The sequence below is a fragment of the Polypterus senegalus genome, chromosome 1 (genome assembly GCF_016835505.1).
Source record: "Polypterus senegalus isolate Bchr_013 chromosome 1, ASM1683550v1, whole genome shotgun sequence".
NCBI lineage: Eukaryota > Metazoa > Chordata > Cladistia > Polypteriformes > Polypteridae > Polypterus > Polypterus senegalus.
Window position 1 is genome coordinate 284129511 of NC_053154.1, and position 15171 is coordinate 284144681.

At 36.5% G+C, this 15171-nt stretch overlaps 1 protein-coding gene across 1 annotated transcript in view; it reads right to left on the reverse strand.

Annotated features, from left to right (window-relative positions):
- The window catches only part of tdrd1 (tudor domain containing 1), a 136154-nt gene that overhangs the window by 16493 nt on the left and 104490 nt on the right, over window positions 1-15171 (reverse strand). Inside the window, exons 18-20 of the mRNA XM_039775925.1 lie at window positions 12386-12556; window positions 12030-12248; window positions 11544-11663 (exon numbers count right to left, since the gene is read on the reverse strand). Of these exons, the coding sequence (XP_039631859.1) occupies window positions 11544-11663; window positions 12030-12248; window positions 12386-12556 (510 nt within the window). The remainder of the gene's footprint in view (window positions 1-11543; window positions 11664-12029; window positions 12249-12385; window positions 12557-15171) is intronic.

The following is a 15171-nucleotide window of genomic DNA, read 5'->3' on the forward strand; positions in this document are numbered from 1 at the left end:
CAAAGAGGACACAAACCCCAGACTCCTTGCTGTTATATTAAAAAAAAAAAAGCCACCAAGTAGTGTGGTAGACATTAAGATTTTTGGGACTTTCAAAACTAAACTTGATGTTCTTTAGAAGTAATAAGTGGATGGTAGATTGATCAAAAACAAGATGCTCTAATTTATTTATTTATTTAACACTTGTCCAAACCTTAAGCCTTCCTGTGTGAAATCAATCTTGTCAGTTTTACATTAATTCATTATTTGAGAACTCTTGTAAAACAGCCTATTTGCAGTGTTGTGGAATGAGAAACAATTATTGAATTACTGGAGTCCGAGTCAGTAAAAATGTAAATTGTAATATAATGTGTTAAAATTTCCAATTTCACATATACCGATTCTAACTACTTTTTTTTCTTAGTCTTTTGATAAAAATGTAACCTTTTTTAATTTTGTAAGTTATGTTTTGTTAATTACTCAATGTTCGTAACTTCTTTAAAAAATATAAAAAATCCACAACAGCATTGTTACAGTATTTAAACACAAACTTTAACAAGGTATGGTGCTAACAAGTATCGTGATGATCCAGAACCAAAAATCATATTGATTGAATGAGCAGTCTTTCTCAGGACATAATTAAAAAAAAAAAATTAAAACTATACATTTTAAACAGCTTTTTTTCCATTATTTTGGAACACAGACAATAGATGATAAACATTTTTTGATAAAATATTTATTAAAAGATGTTTTTCACATGACACGATTTTGGGCTTGGATGTGGTGTCCCAATGAAATTAAGACTTTGTTTTAGTACTAGCTGTGTTACCTGTTTTTTCCCGGGAAATTGTCTAACATTATGGGCCTCAGATACATTCAGTTAACTTACAGCACTGTATCAGAAGTATTATGCAAGCCACAGTCAAGTAGACCAAACAGGATTTCAGCCACAACTGCCAGAATCAATTGTCGAGAACCCATGAAAAACCCACAAGTCACTTCAGCTGAAATATAGGCTTCTCTGCAAACAAGTGGTGTTGCAGTTTCAAGTTTCACTGTAAGGAGGTAAAGTGCATCCGGAAAGTTGAATATATATACAGTGGATATAGAAAAGAATCGCCCCCTTTGAAATATTCCCATTTTTTTCTGCTTTACAGCCTTAAATGAAAACATACAAACCAATATTTTTTCCAGCTTTACTTACTCAATGCCATCTATAACATCCAAGTGAAAGATATCAGCTACAGGTCAGAAACATTTTAAAAAATAAAAAACAAGAAATACTGAGATTAATAAAGGATCACCCTCCCCCCAAAAACAATATTTATAAACTCAAGCAAGTGTACGTATACACCATTTCCATTGCAGATCATGGTTACTGACTTCCACCTGTGATCAATTATAATCAGTGTGATTAGTTAAGCATAAAAACAGCTGTTTCCTGAAGCATCCCCTTGCTTGGTAGTGCAACTGACTATGAGTGGCAAGCCTCTTTCAAAAGATCTTGGGGATAGAGTTGTGGACAGACATAAGGCAAGAGATGGATACAAAAAAATCTCGAAGGCTTTATCAATCCCAAGGAGCACAGTAAAGTTCATAATAAAGAAGTGGCAAGTGTTTGATAGTACTAGGACCCTCCCTGGATCAGGCCGCCCCTCCAAACTGGATGGATGAGAAGGGAGAAACCTGGTAAGAGAGGCTACCAAGAGGTCAAGGGCCACTTTAAAGGAGTTGCAGGGTTTTATGGCAAAGAGTGGTCATTATGTGCATGTGACAACAATTTCTCAAATGCTCCATAATTGTGGCTTGTTCGGGAGGATTGCAAGGAAAAAGCCACTTCTCAAGAAATGCTACATTAAGCTTTGCCAGAATGCACCTTAAAAGATTCTGATGCCAAGATTAAAACGGTCTTATGGTCAGATGAAACCAAAATGAAACTATTTGGCCTCAATACCAAACAGTACACCTGGCGGAAATCCAATGCAGCTCACCATCCTAAACACACCATACCTACAGTAAAGCATGGAGGTGGCAGCATCCTGTTGTAGGGGCGTTTCTCTGCCGCAGGGCCGGGGGCTCTCGTTAGGGTAGGAAGAAAAATAGATGGGGCAGAATACTGTCAAATTCTTGAGGAAAATCTGATACTTCTGCCAGAAAGTTGAAGATGGGCAGAATGTTCACCTTTCAACACAACGACCTGAAGCACACAGCAAAGTTGACCACACAGTGGCTGAAGGAGAAAAAAGTGAATATCCTTTTGTGACCTAGTCAGAGCCCAGACCTAAATCCCATTGAAAATCTGTGGAAAGATTTGAAGACAACAGTCCACCAACATTCAGCAATTTGACTGATGCTGAACAGTTCTGTAAAGAAGAGCAGGAAAATATTGCTCAATCTAGATGTGCAAAGCTGATAGAGAAGTATCCCAACAGACTCAAGACTGTCATTAAAGCAAAAGGTGGTTCAGCAAAATTTTGGCTTTGGTGGGTGATCCTTTATTAATCTCAGCACGTCTTGTTTTTGATTTTTTTTATAATTTTTCTGAACTGTAGTTGTAATATCTTTCATGTGGATGTTATAGGTTGCCTTGAGTAAGTAAAGCTGTGAAGAAATATTTTTTGTGTGTGTTTTCATTTAAGGCTGTAAAGCAAAAAAAAAAAAAAGGGAATATTTCATAGGGGGTGATTCTTCCATAACCACTGTATATACAGTATATGTGTGTTCAAAAATTTGCATGCTATTAGTTTGTGGTACTGTGTATTGTCCCCTTTAGCATCAATGATGGCATGCAGTCTTTTGTGATAGTTGTGGATGAGGTCCTAGATTTTCTCAGGTGGTAAAGCTGCCCATTCTTCTTCATTCTGCTCCCGTAAATTCTTGGGTTGTCTTGCATGAACTGCACGTTTGAGGTTTCCCCAAAGTGGCTGAGTGATACTGGGGTCAGGAGACACTTTCACTTTTTTCTGCTGTAGCCACTGAAGGGTTTACTTAGGCTTGTGTTTTGGATCATTGTCTTGTTGGAAGATCCAAGTGGGTCCAATGTGCAGCTTTTGGACTGATGAATGTTGTCCTCGAATAGAATCAGGTAACATACTGCATTCATCTTGCCATCAGTTTTCACTAAGGTATTGTGCTGCTATACCTCACACACACCCAGAACATCAGAGATCACCTTCCATGCTTAAGAGTTGGATTGGTGTAATTTTCATCATTCTCCTAATATAGTGTTTATGGTTGTTACCATAAAGTTTAATTTTGGTCTCATCATTCCAAAGGATTTTGTTCCAGAAGTTTTAAGGGTTCTGTAGATGCTGTCTGGCATATTGTAATTGGACTGTTTTGTGGCTTTGGCACAGTAAATGCTTTTTCTTGTAATTCAACTGTGCTGTCCATTTTTGTTCAAATACTTTGCATCCAGAAAGTATTCACAGCGCATCACTTTTTCCACATTTTGTTATGTTACAGCCTTATTCCAAAATGGATTAAATTCATTTTTTTCCTCAGAATTCTACACACAACACCCCGTAATGACAACGTGAAAAAAGTTTACTTGAAGTTTTTGCAAATTTATTAAAAATAAAAAAACTGAGAAATCACATGTACATAAGTACATATACACACACACACACACATATATTATATATATACATATATATATATACATATATATGCACATATGCACATATATATGCATATATGCACATATATATGCACATATGCACATATATATGCATATATGCACATATACATATATACAAACACACACATATACAGTAAAACCCCACAGCACAAACGTACCTATGCACGTACAACCCACAGCACGACTTTTTTATGCCCAAAAATGCATCAGAACACAACCAAAATCCCAAAGAAGTAAACACGTTCCGATCATATGGGCGCCTTCCGTGTCGTAAACAAAGCCCTAAAATGTTAAGTATGCCATTAACCAAAGTTCCTTACTGTGACCATGATATTACTGTTATTTAGTGATTATTTTGTGCTTTTCACTAAGTAATAATGGGTCCAAAGAAAGCTAGAGAGGTAAGCACAAAACCAAAGAAGGTACAGCGATCAATAACAATAGAAACGAAGAAATATTATCGAAGAACACGAGAGGGGTATATTGGTGAATTCAGCTTGCAGCTTCGTATGGCATGAGTAAACCTAGTATATCAACAATTTTAAAAAACAAAGAGGAAATTCAAAAAGCTGAAGTTTCTAAGGGTGTGACACATGTACTCTCTAAAAATAGACCAAGAGCAATTGATGAAGTTTAAAGATTATTGTTACTTTGGATAACTGAAAGACAGTGTGCTGATGACAGCCTATCGGAGGCTATTATTTGTGAAAAAGCTAGGGCAATACATGCTGATATTGCGAATAATTATCCTTCAGGGAGTGCTGATAGAGAATTTAGGGCTAGAAGGGGTTGGTTTGATAGATTTAAGAAAAGAACTGAAATTCATAGTGTATCTAGGCATGGAGAAGCAGCTAGTGCTGATAAAAGGGCAGCTGAATCCTATGTAGAAAAGTTTGAAAGTTTTTAACTGCTGGGCTTTTTTGGAAAAAAATGACCAAGAGGACCTACACAACAAAGGAAGAAAAAAAAAACCTTCCCGAGCACAAGCCAATGAAGGACTTTATTGCTTTGTGCAATTGTAAGTGGTGACTGTAAAGTGAAGCCTCTTCTGGTTTATCATTCAGAGAACCCTCAAGTTTTGAAAAAAATAAAGTTATAAAAAGCAAGTTAGGTGTCTTGTGGAAGTCTAATACCAAAGCTTGGGTAACCAGACAGCTTTTTGTTGAATGGGTTTGTGAAGTGTTTTGCCCAACAGAGAAAAATTACTTTGAGGAAAAACAATTGTCATTGAAGGCACTCCTTGTTATGGACAATGCCCCTGCCCACCCCAAAGACTTGGCAGATAAGTTCTTGAAACCCAATACGTCTCTCCTCCAGCCCATGGACAAACAAGTAATTGCAAACTCCAAGAAACTTTACACAAAACACTGTTCAGTTCTGGAAGGAACATTTCAATATCCTGTCTTGCTTGCAGCTCATAGAAAAGGCATGGAGGGATGTAACTTTAAGAACACTGACATTAGCTTGGAAGAAACTGTGGCCTAAAGTTGTTCAGGACAGAGACTTTGAAGGATTTGACCCTGAACCAGCAGCTCAGAATGACCCTGTGGTTCAGGAAATTGTGTCTATGGTTGAGTCCATGGGTTTGGAGGTTGACAGTGATGATGTGGAGGAGTTAGTGGAAAAACATTGGGGAGCTGTCCACTGATGAACTTTTAGCCGAGCAACCAAGGATGGCAGAACAGGAGATCTCTGAAGAGGAGGGGAATGAAGCAGTGATGGAAAAGGTTCCGTCTTCAGTGATCAAGGAAATGGTTGCAAAATGGGCAGAATTGCAAACATTTGCTGAAAAACATTACCCTGACAAAAAAAGACCAACTGTAACAAAGACTTGTTCAGTGATCCACAATGAATTTCTTCAGGTATTTATTACAATGTAGGTAAAGGCAAACAACTATGGATATGTTTGTACAGAGACTGAAGCCCAATGAGCCTGAAGCAGGTGGCAGTGCTTTACAGACTGTACCCAGTAGGCCTAGAAAAAAAAAAACTCCTGAAGATCAGCTACCTACAGTTATAATGGAAGGGGACTTCCCATCCAAACAATAACCTCACTCCTTTCCCCCTCCCGCTCCATTACCAGTCGCCCAAGATGCCATCAGTCAAGGTAATGTCCTGTTACAGTAAACTTTCTTTTTTAATTCCAATTGTGTAGGCTATGCCATTTTTATTCTTATGTCAATCTCTTGCAGTGCACAATTTATTCTTTATTCATGTATTTTTCATAAAATAAATTAATATGCAGAAAACTCAATTATGGGTATTAAATTGATTAAGTATGGGAGTCTTAAACAATACTGTATTTTGTTATGCAGAAAAAAAAACTCAAATATGGGTATTAAATAGGTTATGTATGGGAATCTTGGGGGCTTAGAAAGGATTTATTCTATTTCTATTATTTCTTATGGGATTTATATATAAGGAGGGAAAAGCCAAACCAGTTAAAGGATGATTCATATGCATTACTATATTATAATAATGGCTCGGGATGTTAGTTATTATATAATCATTATAATGTGGGTTAACGTCACAAACATATTAAGCTCAAAAGTTAATGTGATTTACAGACTATACTTCAGTTTCCTTTTAAGATGGTCAATGCTACTCATTTGCACTAAAGAACTTTTCTGGTTTTTCATCAATTTATATAGTTCACCTGTTAACACTTCTCAGGGAACTGGCACACAGTCCAGAATATCCCATCTAAGCTTCATTTCATCATGCCCGCTGTGCTGAAAACGATTAGCGGACTGAGGCAGTGCTACATCTAGTTTTCATATGGTGTTGGTGTACAAACATAAAGCATATTTTGTAAAAAGTGTAGTGTCTGATTCTCCTAATGCAATTGGAGCACTTTACTGCACTCATATTGAAATAAGGACATCTATCAAAAATTAAGCTGCTTTTGTTAACTGTAAGCTGTTACAGTTCATTAACGCTCAAGTCATATTTGATGCCAAAATGAGACTGGCAAACATCATTTCTTTGTGGCCTACGTCAACCAGTTATTCATTTATTTTAACACAAAGTAGCTTGGTAAATGCAACGGTACTGTGTGTGGTGGCTGCCTTGTTAAAATAACTGGCTGAACCCTTGGTTATTCATAAGTTCTGTACTATTCACTCAATCAGACGCTGGCATCTTATATCTTATCCAGTCCCCAAGAACACAGAGGAATCATTCCAATGCATGATCTTATATACTCAGTTGTAGTGTCCAGTGGGGGCTGGGCAGTCTTGTGGCCTTAAGAACCCATACAGATTTAGTTTTTTTTTTTCTCAAAACCTGGAGGGTTTTTTTTTTTGTTTTTTTCCATCCTCCTGGCCATCAGACCATACATTATTCTTTGTTACTTAGAAAAATATTAAAATAAGATTAAGCACTTTGAGCTACATCATTTGTATGAAAACTTGCTATATAAATAAATGTTGTTACTGGAGCACAACTAGATGCTCTTGAATGCAGGTGTCAGAGTCTCCATACTTGAGGACAAAGGAATCTCTAAGAGCTAATGAACATTGGCAGCATTACGATTGCATGTATAGGAGGTTAACTGACATTAAGGTGTGTTCATAAATATTTACAAGATGGTTGTGATTTATAAAGGGTAAATTGTTTACAAATGTGTGTACGACAAGTTTTATAAACCTGATATTTTATTTTTGCAGACACATTTTCCTGCTATTTTATTACACATATTTTCACTAAAGTCAACGCAAAGTTCTATTAAGAAGAGTCCTGGCCACTAGGTGCTCACTGATGAACATTCCTGAGGGTTACAATTTGCTTTCTGCAACAGGTATTTAAAGATTTTCACTGCAGCTCTAGTCTAAGGGGGTCACTTTTAAATACTTGTGACAGTACAAACTAACCTGACATATATAAACATAGAAAGAGCAAATTACTTGAAAATGGTAAACAATCGAAAAAATGTGTGGATGCTATCAAGATATTTGCTATAAAGCATGGTGATTGGCAAAGGTTTTATGGAGTTTAAGTTACATTTATCTAAAAAAGCAATGAGAAAAAGAAACTTCTACTTTAAATTTCTACTTTTATTCTACTTTAATATCATGGCATTTGAATAAGATGGCACAAAACAATCTAAAAAATTGTGGATGACCTATCTATTTTAGAGCAAAATGGATGTGCTATGACAGACAGTTTCCATTCAAATTACACAAAACGTCCTTTTTATCACAACACCAAAAACAAATATGACCTTGTATCTAGAGTACATTTTACAAAATCATTTGAGCCCAACACCATGAACATGGGTTGCAACATTCAATATTTACTGCTTCGAAAAATAAGCAGAAAATCAGCGTTTTTGGAATTAATGCTCTGCTCTAAGGCAACAAAATATTTTTTTTTACAACCAAACATGGAGCAAACATTGTCACTGTGCTGTGGCTCACTACATTTAGCTGCAATGCCAATACATTGAACATGATACACCGAAGCACATTTATTTATCAACATGAAAAAAACTGCTTCCTTATTTTAAACAAAAAATATACCAAGCAGAAAAAATCCCATTAAACCACGGGTGTCAAACTCCAGTCCTGGAGGGCCATAGTGACTGCAGGTTTTCATTCTAACCATCATCTTCATTAATAAAATACTGCTTATAGTTCACAAAGCCTTAAATAATCTCGCTCCATCTTATATTTCGGAATGTCTGACACCTTACATTCCAAATTGTAACCTTAGATCTTCAAATTAGTGTCTGCTTAGAATTCCAAGAGCTAAACTTAAAAGAAATGGTGAGGCGGCATTCTGCTGTTACGCGCCTAAAATCTGGAATAGCCTGCCAATAGGAATTCACCAGGCTAATACAGTGGAGGACTTTTCAAAAAACTGCTAAAAATACATTACTTTAACCTTGCTTTCTCATAACTTCATTTTAGTTTAAACCTGATGCTCTGTATATTGAATTTATTATCATCAATATTCATGGTGGCTCCAAAATCCGTACTAATCCCTAATCTCTCTTCCGTTCTTTTTCCAGTTTTCTGGGGTGCCACCACCTAATCAAAGCACCGTGATGTCCCTACATTGATGGATTAAAGGCCAGAAGTCCGCATGACCGTCATCATCAAGTCCTTCCACGAGAACACTGAATACAATGAGGACTGATCATTTACGTTAGGTAGAATGCCTGGAGGGGGCTGGGTGGTCTCATGGCCTGGAACCCCTGCAGATGTGATTTTTTCTCGAGCCGTCTGGAGTGTTTTTTTTTTTGTTTTTTTTCTGTCCTCCTTGGCCATCGGACCTTACTTTTATTCTATGTTAGTTAGTGTTATCTTACTTTGTCCTGTTTTCTATTTTTTCATCATGTAAAGTCATGGCCTGGACAAACTTGTTAAGAAGGCAGGCTTTATTGTAGGAGTAAAGTTGGACAGTTTAACATCTGTGGCAGAGCGACGGGCACTAAGCAAACTCCTGTCAATCATGAAGAATCCACTGCATCCACTGAACAGTGTCATTTCCAGGCAGAGGAGTAGCTTCAGTGACAGACTTTTGTCACTGTCCTGCTCCACTAACAGACTGAGGAGATCATTCCTCCCACAAACTATGCGACTCATCAATTCCACCCGGGGGAGTAAATGCTAACATTACTCAAAGTTATTGTCTGCTTTTTTATTTTTATTTTTTCATTTTCATTACTATTTAATTTAATATTGTGTTTGTATTTTTTTTTTTGTATCAGTATACTGCTGCTGGATTATGTGAATTTCCCCTTGGGATTAATAAAGTATCTATCTATCTATCTATCTAAAGTACTTTGAGCTACATTATTTGTAAGAAAATGTGATATATAAGTAAATTCTGAAACAAGGCTATTAAAATGAAGGGAAAAGAATCTGGTCTTCACAGCAATTCATTCATTTCAAAGATTTGTATCTGTTAGTTCACTTCTATACTTGCTTTCAGAAATTTTCATTTTTGAAAAGACCTGCCAAATAATAATGCTTTGGTAACAAATTAATCCAGTTTGTAGAAATAAAGCAAAAAACTATTGAGACCTTACTTTAAAGTTCACTACTGTACTAGACTTCAGTTACTTGCAGCTGCAAGACTTCTGAAATATTGTCCATTAACAGCTAAATGACATGAAAAGATTTCAAAAATCTGTTTGGTGTCCAAAGTCCTTAAAATCAAGATTTAAATTAACAAAGAATGGTAATCTGAGCTGTATTAAATCCTCACTTCTGTCTTAACCCCGATTCTTAAAATTAGGAAAATTAACATGTTTTGCTTCTTGCAATTGACTCCAATCATTATAAGGTTTGAGGCATAGAAAAACCGATAAATTAACAACACAGTACCAAAACTGAAATGGGTCTACATGGAAAGCCATTAACTATTTTCCTCTTCTGACTCGATGACGAAACATACACAAATTTACTGATGGAACGATCAGAATGTTGCTGCCGGTAGGTGCATTTCAGTCCTTGTCTTACCAGATACATCGGCTGAAGCACAGGAATACTCCATTTTAGTCAATCTGCTACCAAAAAACTGCTCTCCGCCTAACCTCCTTTTTTCACATTAGTAAGTGGTGCTGTTTCTGATTTGTGCAAAGACCCGGAGGTGGCTGTGAAGCTTCTCCTTCAAGGATGCCACTGCTAAGAAGATCACTTGCCGATAACATTAAACATGTGCAAAGTCATATTTTTAAAAACACACATGCAAGTTCAATGCAGGTAAGCATGTTAATCCATACATACTTACAATACTGCGGACAGTGACTATTCATATGGTAAAAGTTTGGTTTATTGAATTACTTTTGCATTGCATCACATGGCAACTTAATAATGCTTGTACCAGCAAACTGTGGTATTACCTTGTTAAGAACTCATGAGTGCCGGAATACTACCTACTTCTACAAGAAAACAGTTGGCCGATTGTGCCTGTGTGATGAACTGGATAAGGCACATGTATCATAGTTTGCCAATACCTGATCTATGGGTAGTGACTGGATTCTAATCTCACATCAGTTTCCTAGATGGAATTTTTATGTTCACCCTGCACCTATATAGGTTATATTCTGGGGAGTCCATTATTTCCCCTTATTCCCAAACAATGCGGTGACTTGCTTAACTGGCAATCCCAAATTAGCCTTAATCGAGTGTGGTTGTGTTGGTTTCAGCCTTGCAGCCAAAGGTGAGGAGATAGGATCCAGCAACCCACAACCTGGAACTAGATAAACCAGGTAAGACAATGTTAAATGTGGAGCAAGACAAAGGATATCAACCACAATCAAGTGAAACAATAACTTTACTATGCCGGTAGAAGCAGATAACACCTGTTACACAATGGATGGGAGTAGGCAGAACTGATGTTGGTTCTATGTAAAATCAGGAAAGCATGGGACAAAGTCATTTTGAAAGCAGCAGACTTTAAAAAAAAAAATCAGTTCCTTTGCTCATCACAAAACAATGTACAGATTCACACCCTTATAAGCAAAACCATTGCTATAAGATGTACATATGATTTAAAGAAATATTCAAAGAATTAATGTAAGAAAACTAGTTAATTATGTGATAATTCCCTGTTCATAAACAATGAAGGATTAATATACCAAAATAAACTATATAGTACATATGAATCCTTTAAATCAATATTTCTCAACCACTGGGTTGAAAGGCTGCAGCAAGTTTGTATTGTTGATAACTGTAGTGGGTTGCAAATGGGTCACCACTTCGAGAATTGCATTCAATTCCTCCAAACCCCCCCCAACCCCATCACAGAAGAGCACCTGAATCACCAAGTGGGCCTGAAAACGCAAACTCTGGGAAAAAGTGGGACGCAACACCAAAAAGGTAGAGAAATTACTACTTAAAATTGATCTTGAGTATTTAAAGGATAAAACATTCATTAAATTGTAAAACTGGTTATGCCTTTAAGCTTCACTCACCTTTCTCACTATCCTTACATGCATAAAACAAACTGGGGCTAATTACTTCTACAACAAAGAGCTGTGAAGTCTCATTAACAGGTAGTCCTATTGTCTTCCAATGGTCCCAGAATGAACAACCTATGTAGAATATTTCAAGAAGGCAATATATAACAGAAATATTAGACAGTTTTTATAAAGCTTGAACAAAATAACAATGAACTCGTTATAGCCGGGACCAAAGACAACAACAATCAAGGATGAGCTGATCAAATTTTATTTATTAATGAGCAACCAGTGTATAAAAGGGAAATTTTATTTTAAAAATAATTAAATTTATAGCACTAGTCATTGTCATCCTATTAAGAATGATCTGATCAGCCTACCTGTCAAAACAAATAAACAAAGCAATTACTGCTACAAACACTAGGAGGTTTTAGCCTTTTGAAATCTAAAAATAGAAGTGCAACACACATTGCATATCCTTGTGTAAAGGAACTGATATACCTGTGTCTCTAAATTGTACTGTCTCCTGTGTATTCTCTAGTGCTACTAGATTTTCCATCACCAGAATGTCAGCAATATTCCTATCTTTCCATTTCATCTCAACTCCAAAGCCATGTTCATTTACAGATACAACTGTTACTTGAGGTTTTATTCCAATTGTAAGGGTCTTAAACCTGTCAATGGCTTCATTTGTCCAATCCATATGCAATGGTTTAATTCCTAGGTGACAAAAATGTTTACGTAAAAAGAAAACATGGTATTATCATATACAGCACTTAGTAGTAGATATACTGTTAAGGCAGTTTTTTTCTGAATAATTACATGCAAAACATTATTTAAATAAAGGACTAGTGTACCTGACAGCCAGCATTTAATTGCTTGAAACGGAAGTTTCAAATGTTTGGACGAGATTGGGAAAACATCACCAATTGCCAATTCACTTATGTTTCCATAATCTACGAAATATACCTTTACTTTTCCATTTACAGTCACATCCTTTACCAATGCACGATATATATTGTTATCCCCTGTAATAAATCAAAAAAGAAAAAAATATTTCATACAAACACACATTTTATTGCAATATGTTATGTTCTATAATGTTACTCAGCTTGTTTGTTTGTTTGTACAAATGTTTAGATATGCAGATATTTACAATTCAACATGGTAGTCAGAATGTATTATCTATCAGTTTTAATCATATGCTGAATGCAATTTCTTTTCTAGAAAAATATCTTTTTGGAGTTCTAGGTGCCTGGCACCATTAGCCTGCTTTCTGTTTGCTCAGGCAGGCACTTTGACCCCACAGTATTCTAGCCATACATTTGCACACACTCAGTATGTGCAGACAGGACTTTTTAGTTCCACCCTTGATGCTAAAGGACAGAGCCTTTTTAAGGAACCAAAGTGAAAATTTTCTATGATGTAATTTAAAAGCTGTGTGGACTTGTGCTGTATTGGAACAGTCATTACCAACATCATTATGAATCACATTGATTAATTTAGTACAATATGATTTAGCACTTGTTCAATGAAAAAGGATTGGAAAAACATTCAGGACTACAGTTGCCAAAATAATTATATTCTACTTCTTGGATTGAAACCATGAATGTGTACAGTGTTGGCTGATAAGTAACAGTTGTACAGTGCACCACTTACTGAATGAATATGCATTGGTTTTTCTATATATAGTATTGAAAATTTGATGTAATGCATGTTGAAATATACTGTATTTTAATACAGTCCTTTGGTGGTTGCAGTGTTTCACTAAATAATAGTATAGCAGAACAGATTTTTGCATTTGCCTGGGAATGAACGTTATTCTAATATAGCATTGCCAGTGTCAATTCAATGGATTACTGCTCTTTTCATTTCTTTTTTAAGGTAGCTTGCTGTCCTTTATGTAGGCTCCGCTGCAGCTAGAACTGAAGCTACTCATTTGAGTGTCAGAATGCAAGCTCATACTGCTGCTGACTCAGAGAGGAAATCATCCCAGGCTGATGCAGCTTATCAGCACTGTTAACAATGCAATCCCCAGCCCTCCTAACTGGACTTTGCACATCATTCATTGTGCCTTGATATCCTGTCCATGAAAACCACAAACAGGGACGGTGACAAAAACACAGTCTTGACAGAATATGACAAAAAAAAGTTAAACGTAACAGTAAATATTGGGACACAGCTCTCAATGCATTCATACAGGGAATAAATAGCATTAAAAAGTGTTCTGGGTTCCCAGTTTTCTGGCAGCACTTACCACAACATGCAGCATTCTGAATGACATAGTCATTTACTTTGTCCAATAAACGTGTTTAAAACCTTCTCTCTCTTATTTTAACCAACTCGGCCATAATTGCAATATTATTCAGTCTTTTCATAGCAACTGTATTAATCATGATTCTATAATCCTATAACACTTTGTCTCACAATTCATCTAATTCACTCTGCTATGATGTTCAGTTGATCCTTACTTACAGTATGTAAATGTTAACTTTAAAATGTGATCGAAAGCAGGCCCATTAATAATTTATGTATTTTCTTCTATAAATAAAGCACTATGTAATTGTCTAGTGTATGAGTGGTTCTACATCGACTGCTTGATTGTTGATATACATGCTCTAAAATCAAAAGAGTAGTTAGGGAAATTAAATGCAGTTTTGGCATATAAATCTATACTAATAAAAGGAAAAGCCCTCACCGACTATTTTTCTCCATATACTGTAATGGAGTTCAGCTCGCTGGCCGTGGGGGCGGAGTTTCGTGTGACATTATCACGCCTCCCAAGTAATCACGTGAACTGACTGTGAGCGCAGTACGTAGAAAACATGGAAGAGCTCCAAAAAGCGCTGAAGAAAACATGCATTATACAATTGAGAAGGCAGCGAAACAATAAGAAGTGAGAAATTGACACATACAAGCATATTCATAAGTGCAGCTACTGCGGAAACAAAGCACGGTGTAAACAGTAAATTTAAATTAAGTTTACAGACACGCTACCACTGTAATTTGTCATGCACAGTGACGCATACAAGCATATTCATGACTGCAGCTACTTCGGAAACAAAGCACGGTGTAAGCCTAAAGTTTAAATTAAGTTCATAGACAGGCTGCCGCTGGCGTTTGTCATGCCCACGACTAATGCGGGATACAAGTTTAATGTGTTTTCTTTATTTTCATGACCATTTACATTGGTAGATTCTCACTGAAGGCATCAGAACTATGAATGAACACATGTGGAGTTATGTACTTAACAAAAAAAGGTGAAATAACTGAAAACATGTTTTCTATTCTAGTTTCTTCAAAATAGCCACCCTTTGCTCTGATTACTGCTTTGCACACTCTTGGCGTTCTCTCGATGAGCTTCAACAGGTAGTCACCTGAAATGGTTTACACTTCACAGGTGTGCCTTATCAGGGTTATTTAGTGGAATTTCTTGCTTTATCAATGTGGTTGGGACCAGCAGTTGTGCTGTGCAGAAGTCAGGTTAGTTGGACGATCATTTATTTTTCAACAGGACAATGACCCCAAACACACCTCCAGGCTGTGTAAGAGCTATTTGACCAAGAAGGAGAGTGATGGAGTGCTGTAAATGGTCATGAAAATAAAGAAAACACATTGAATGAGGAGGTGTGTCCAAACTTTT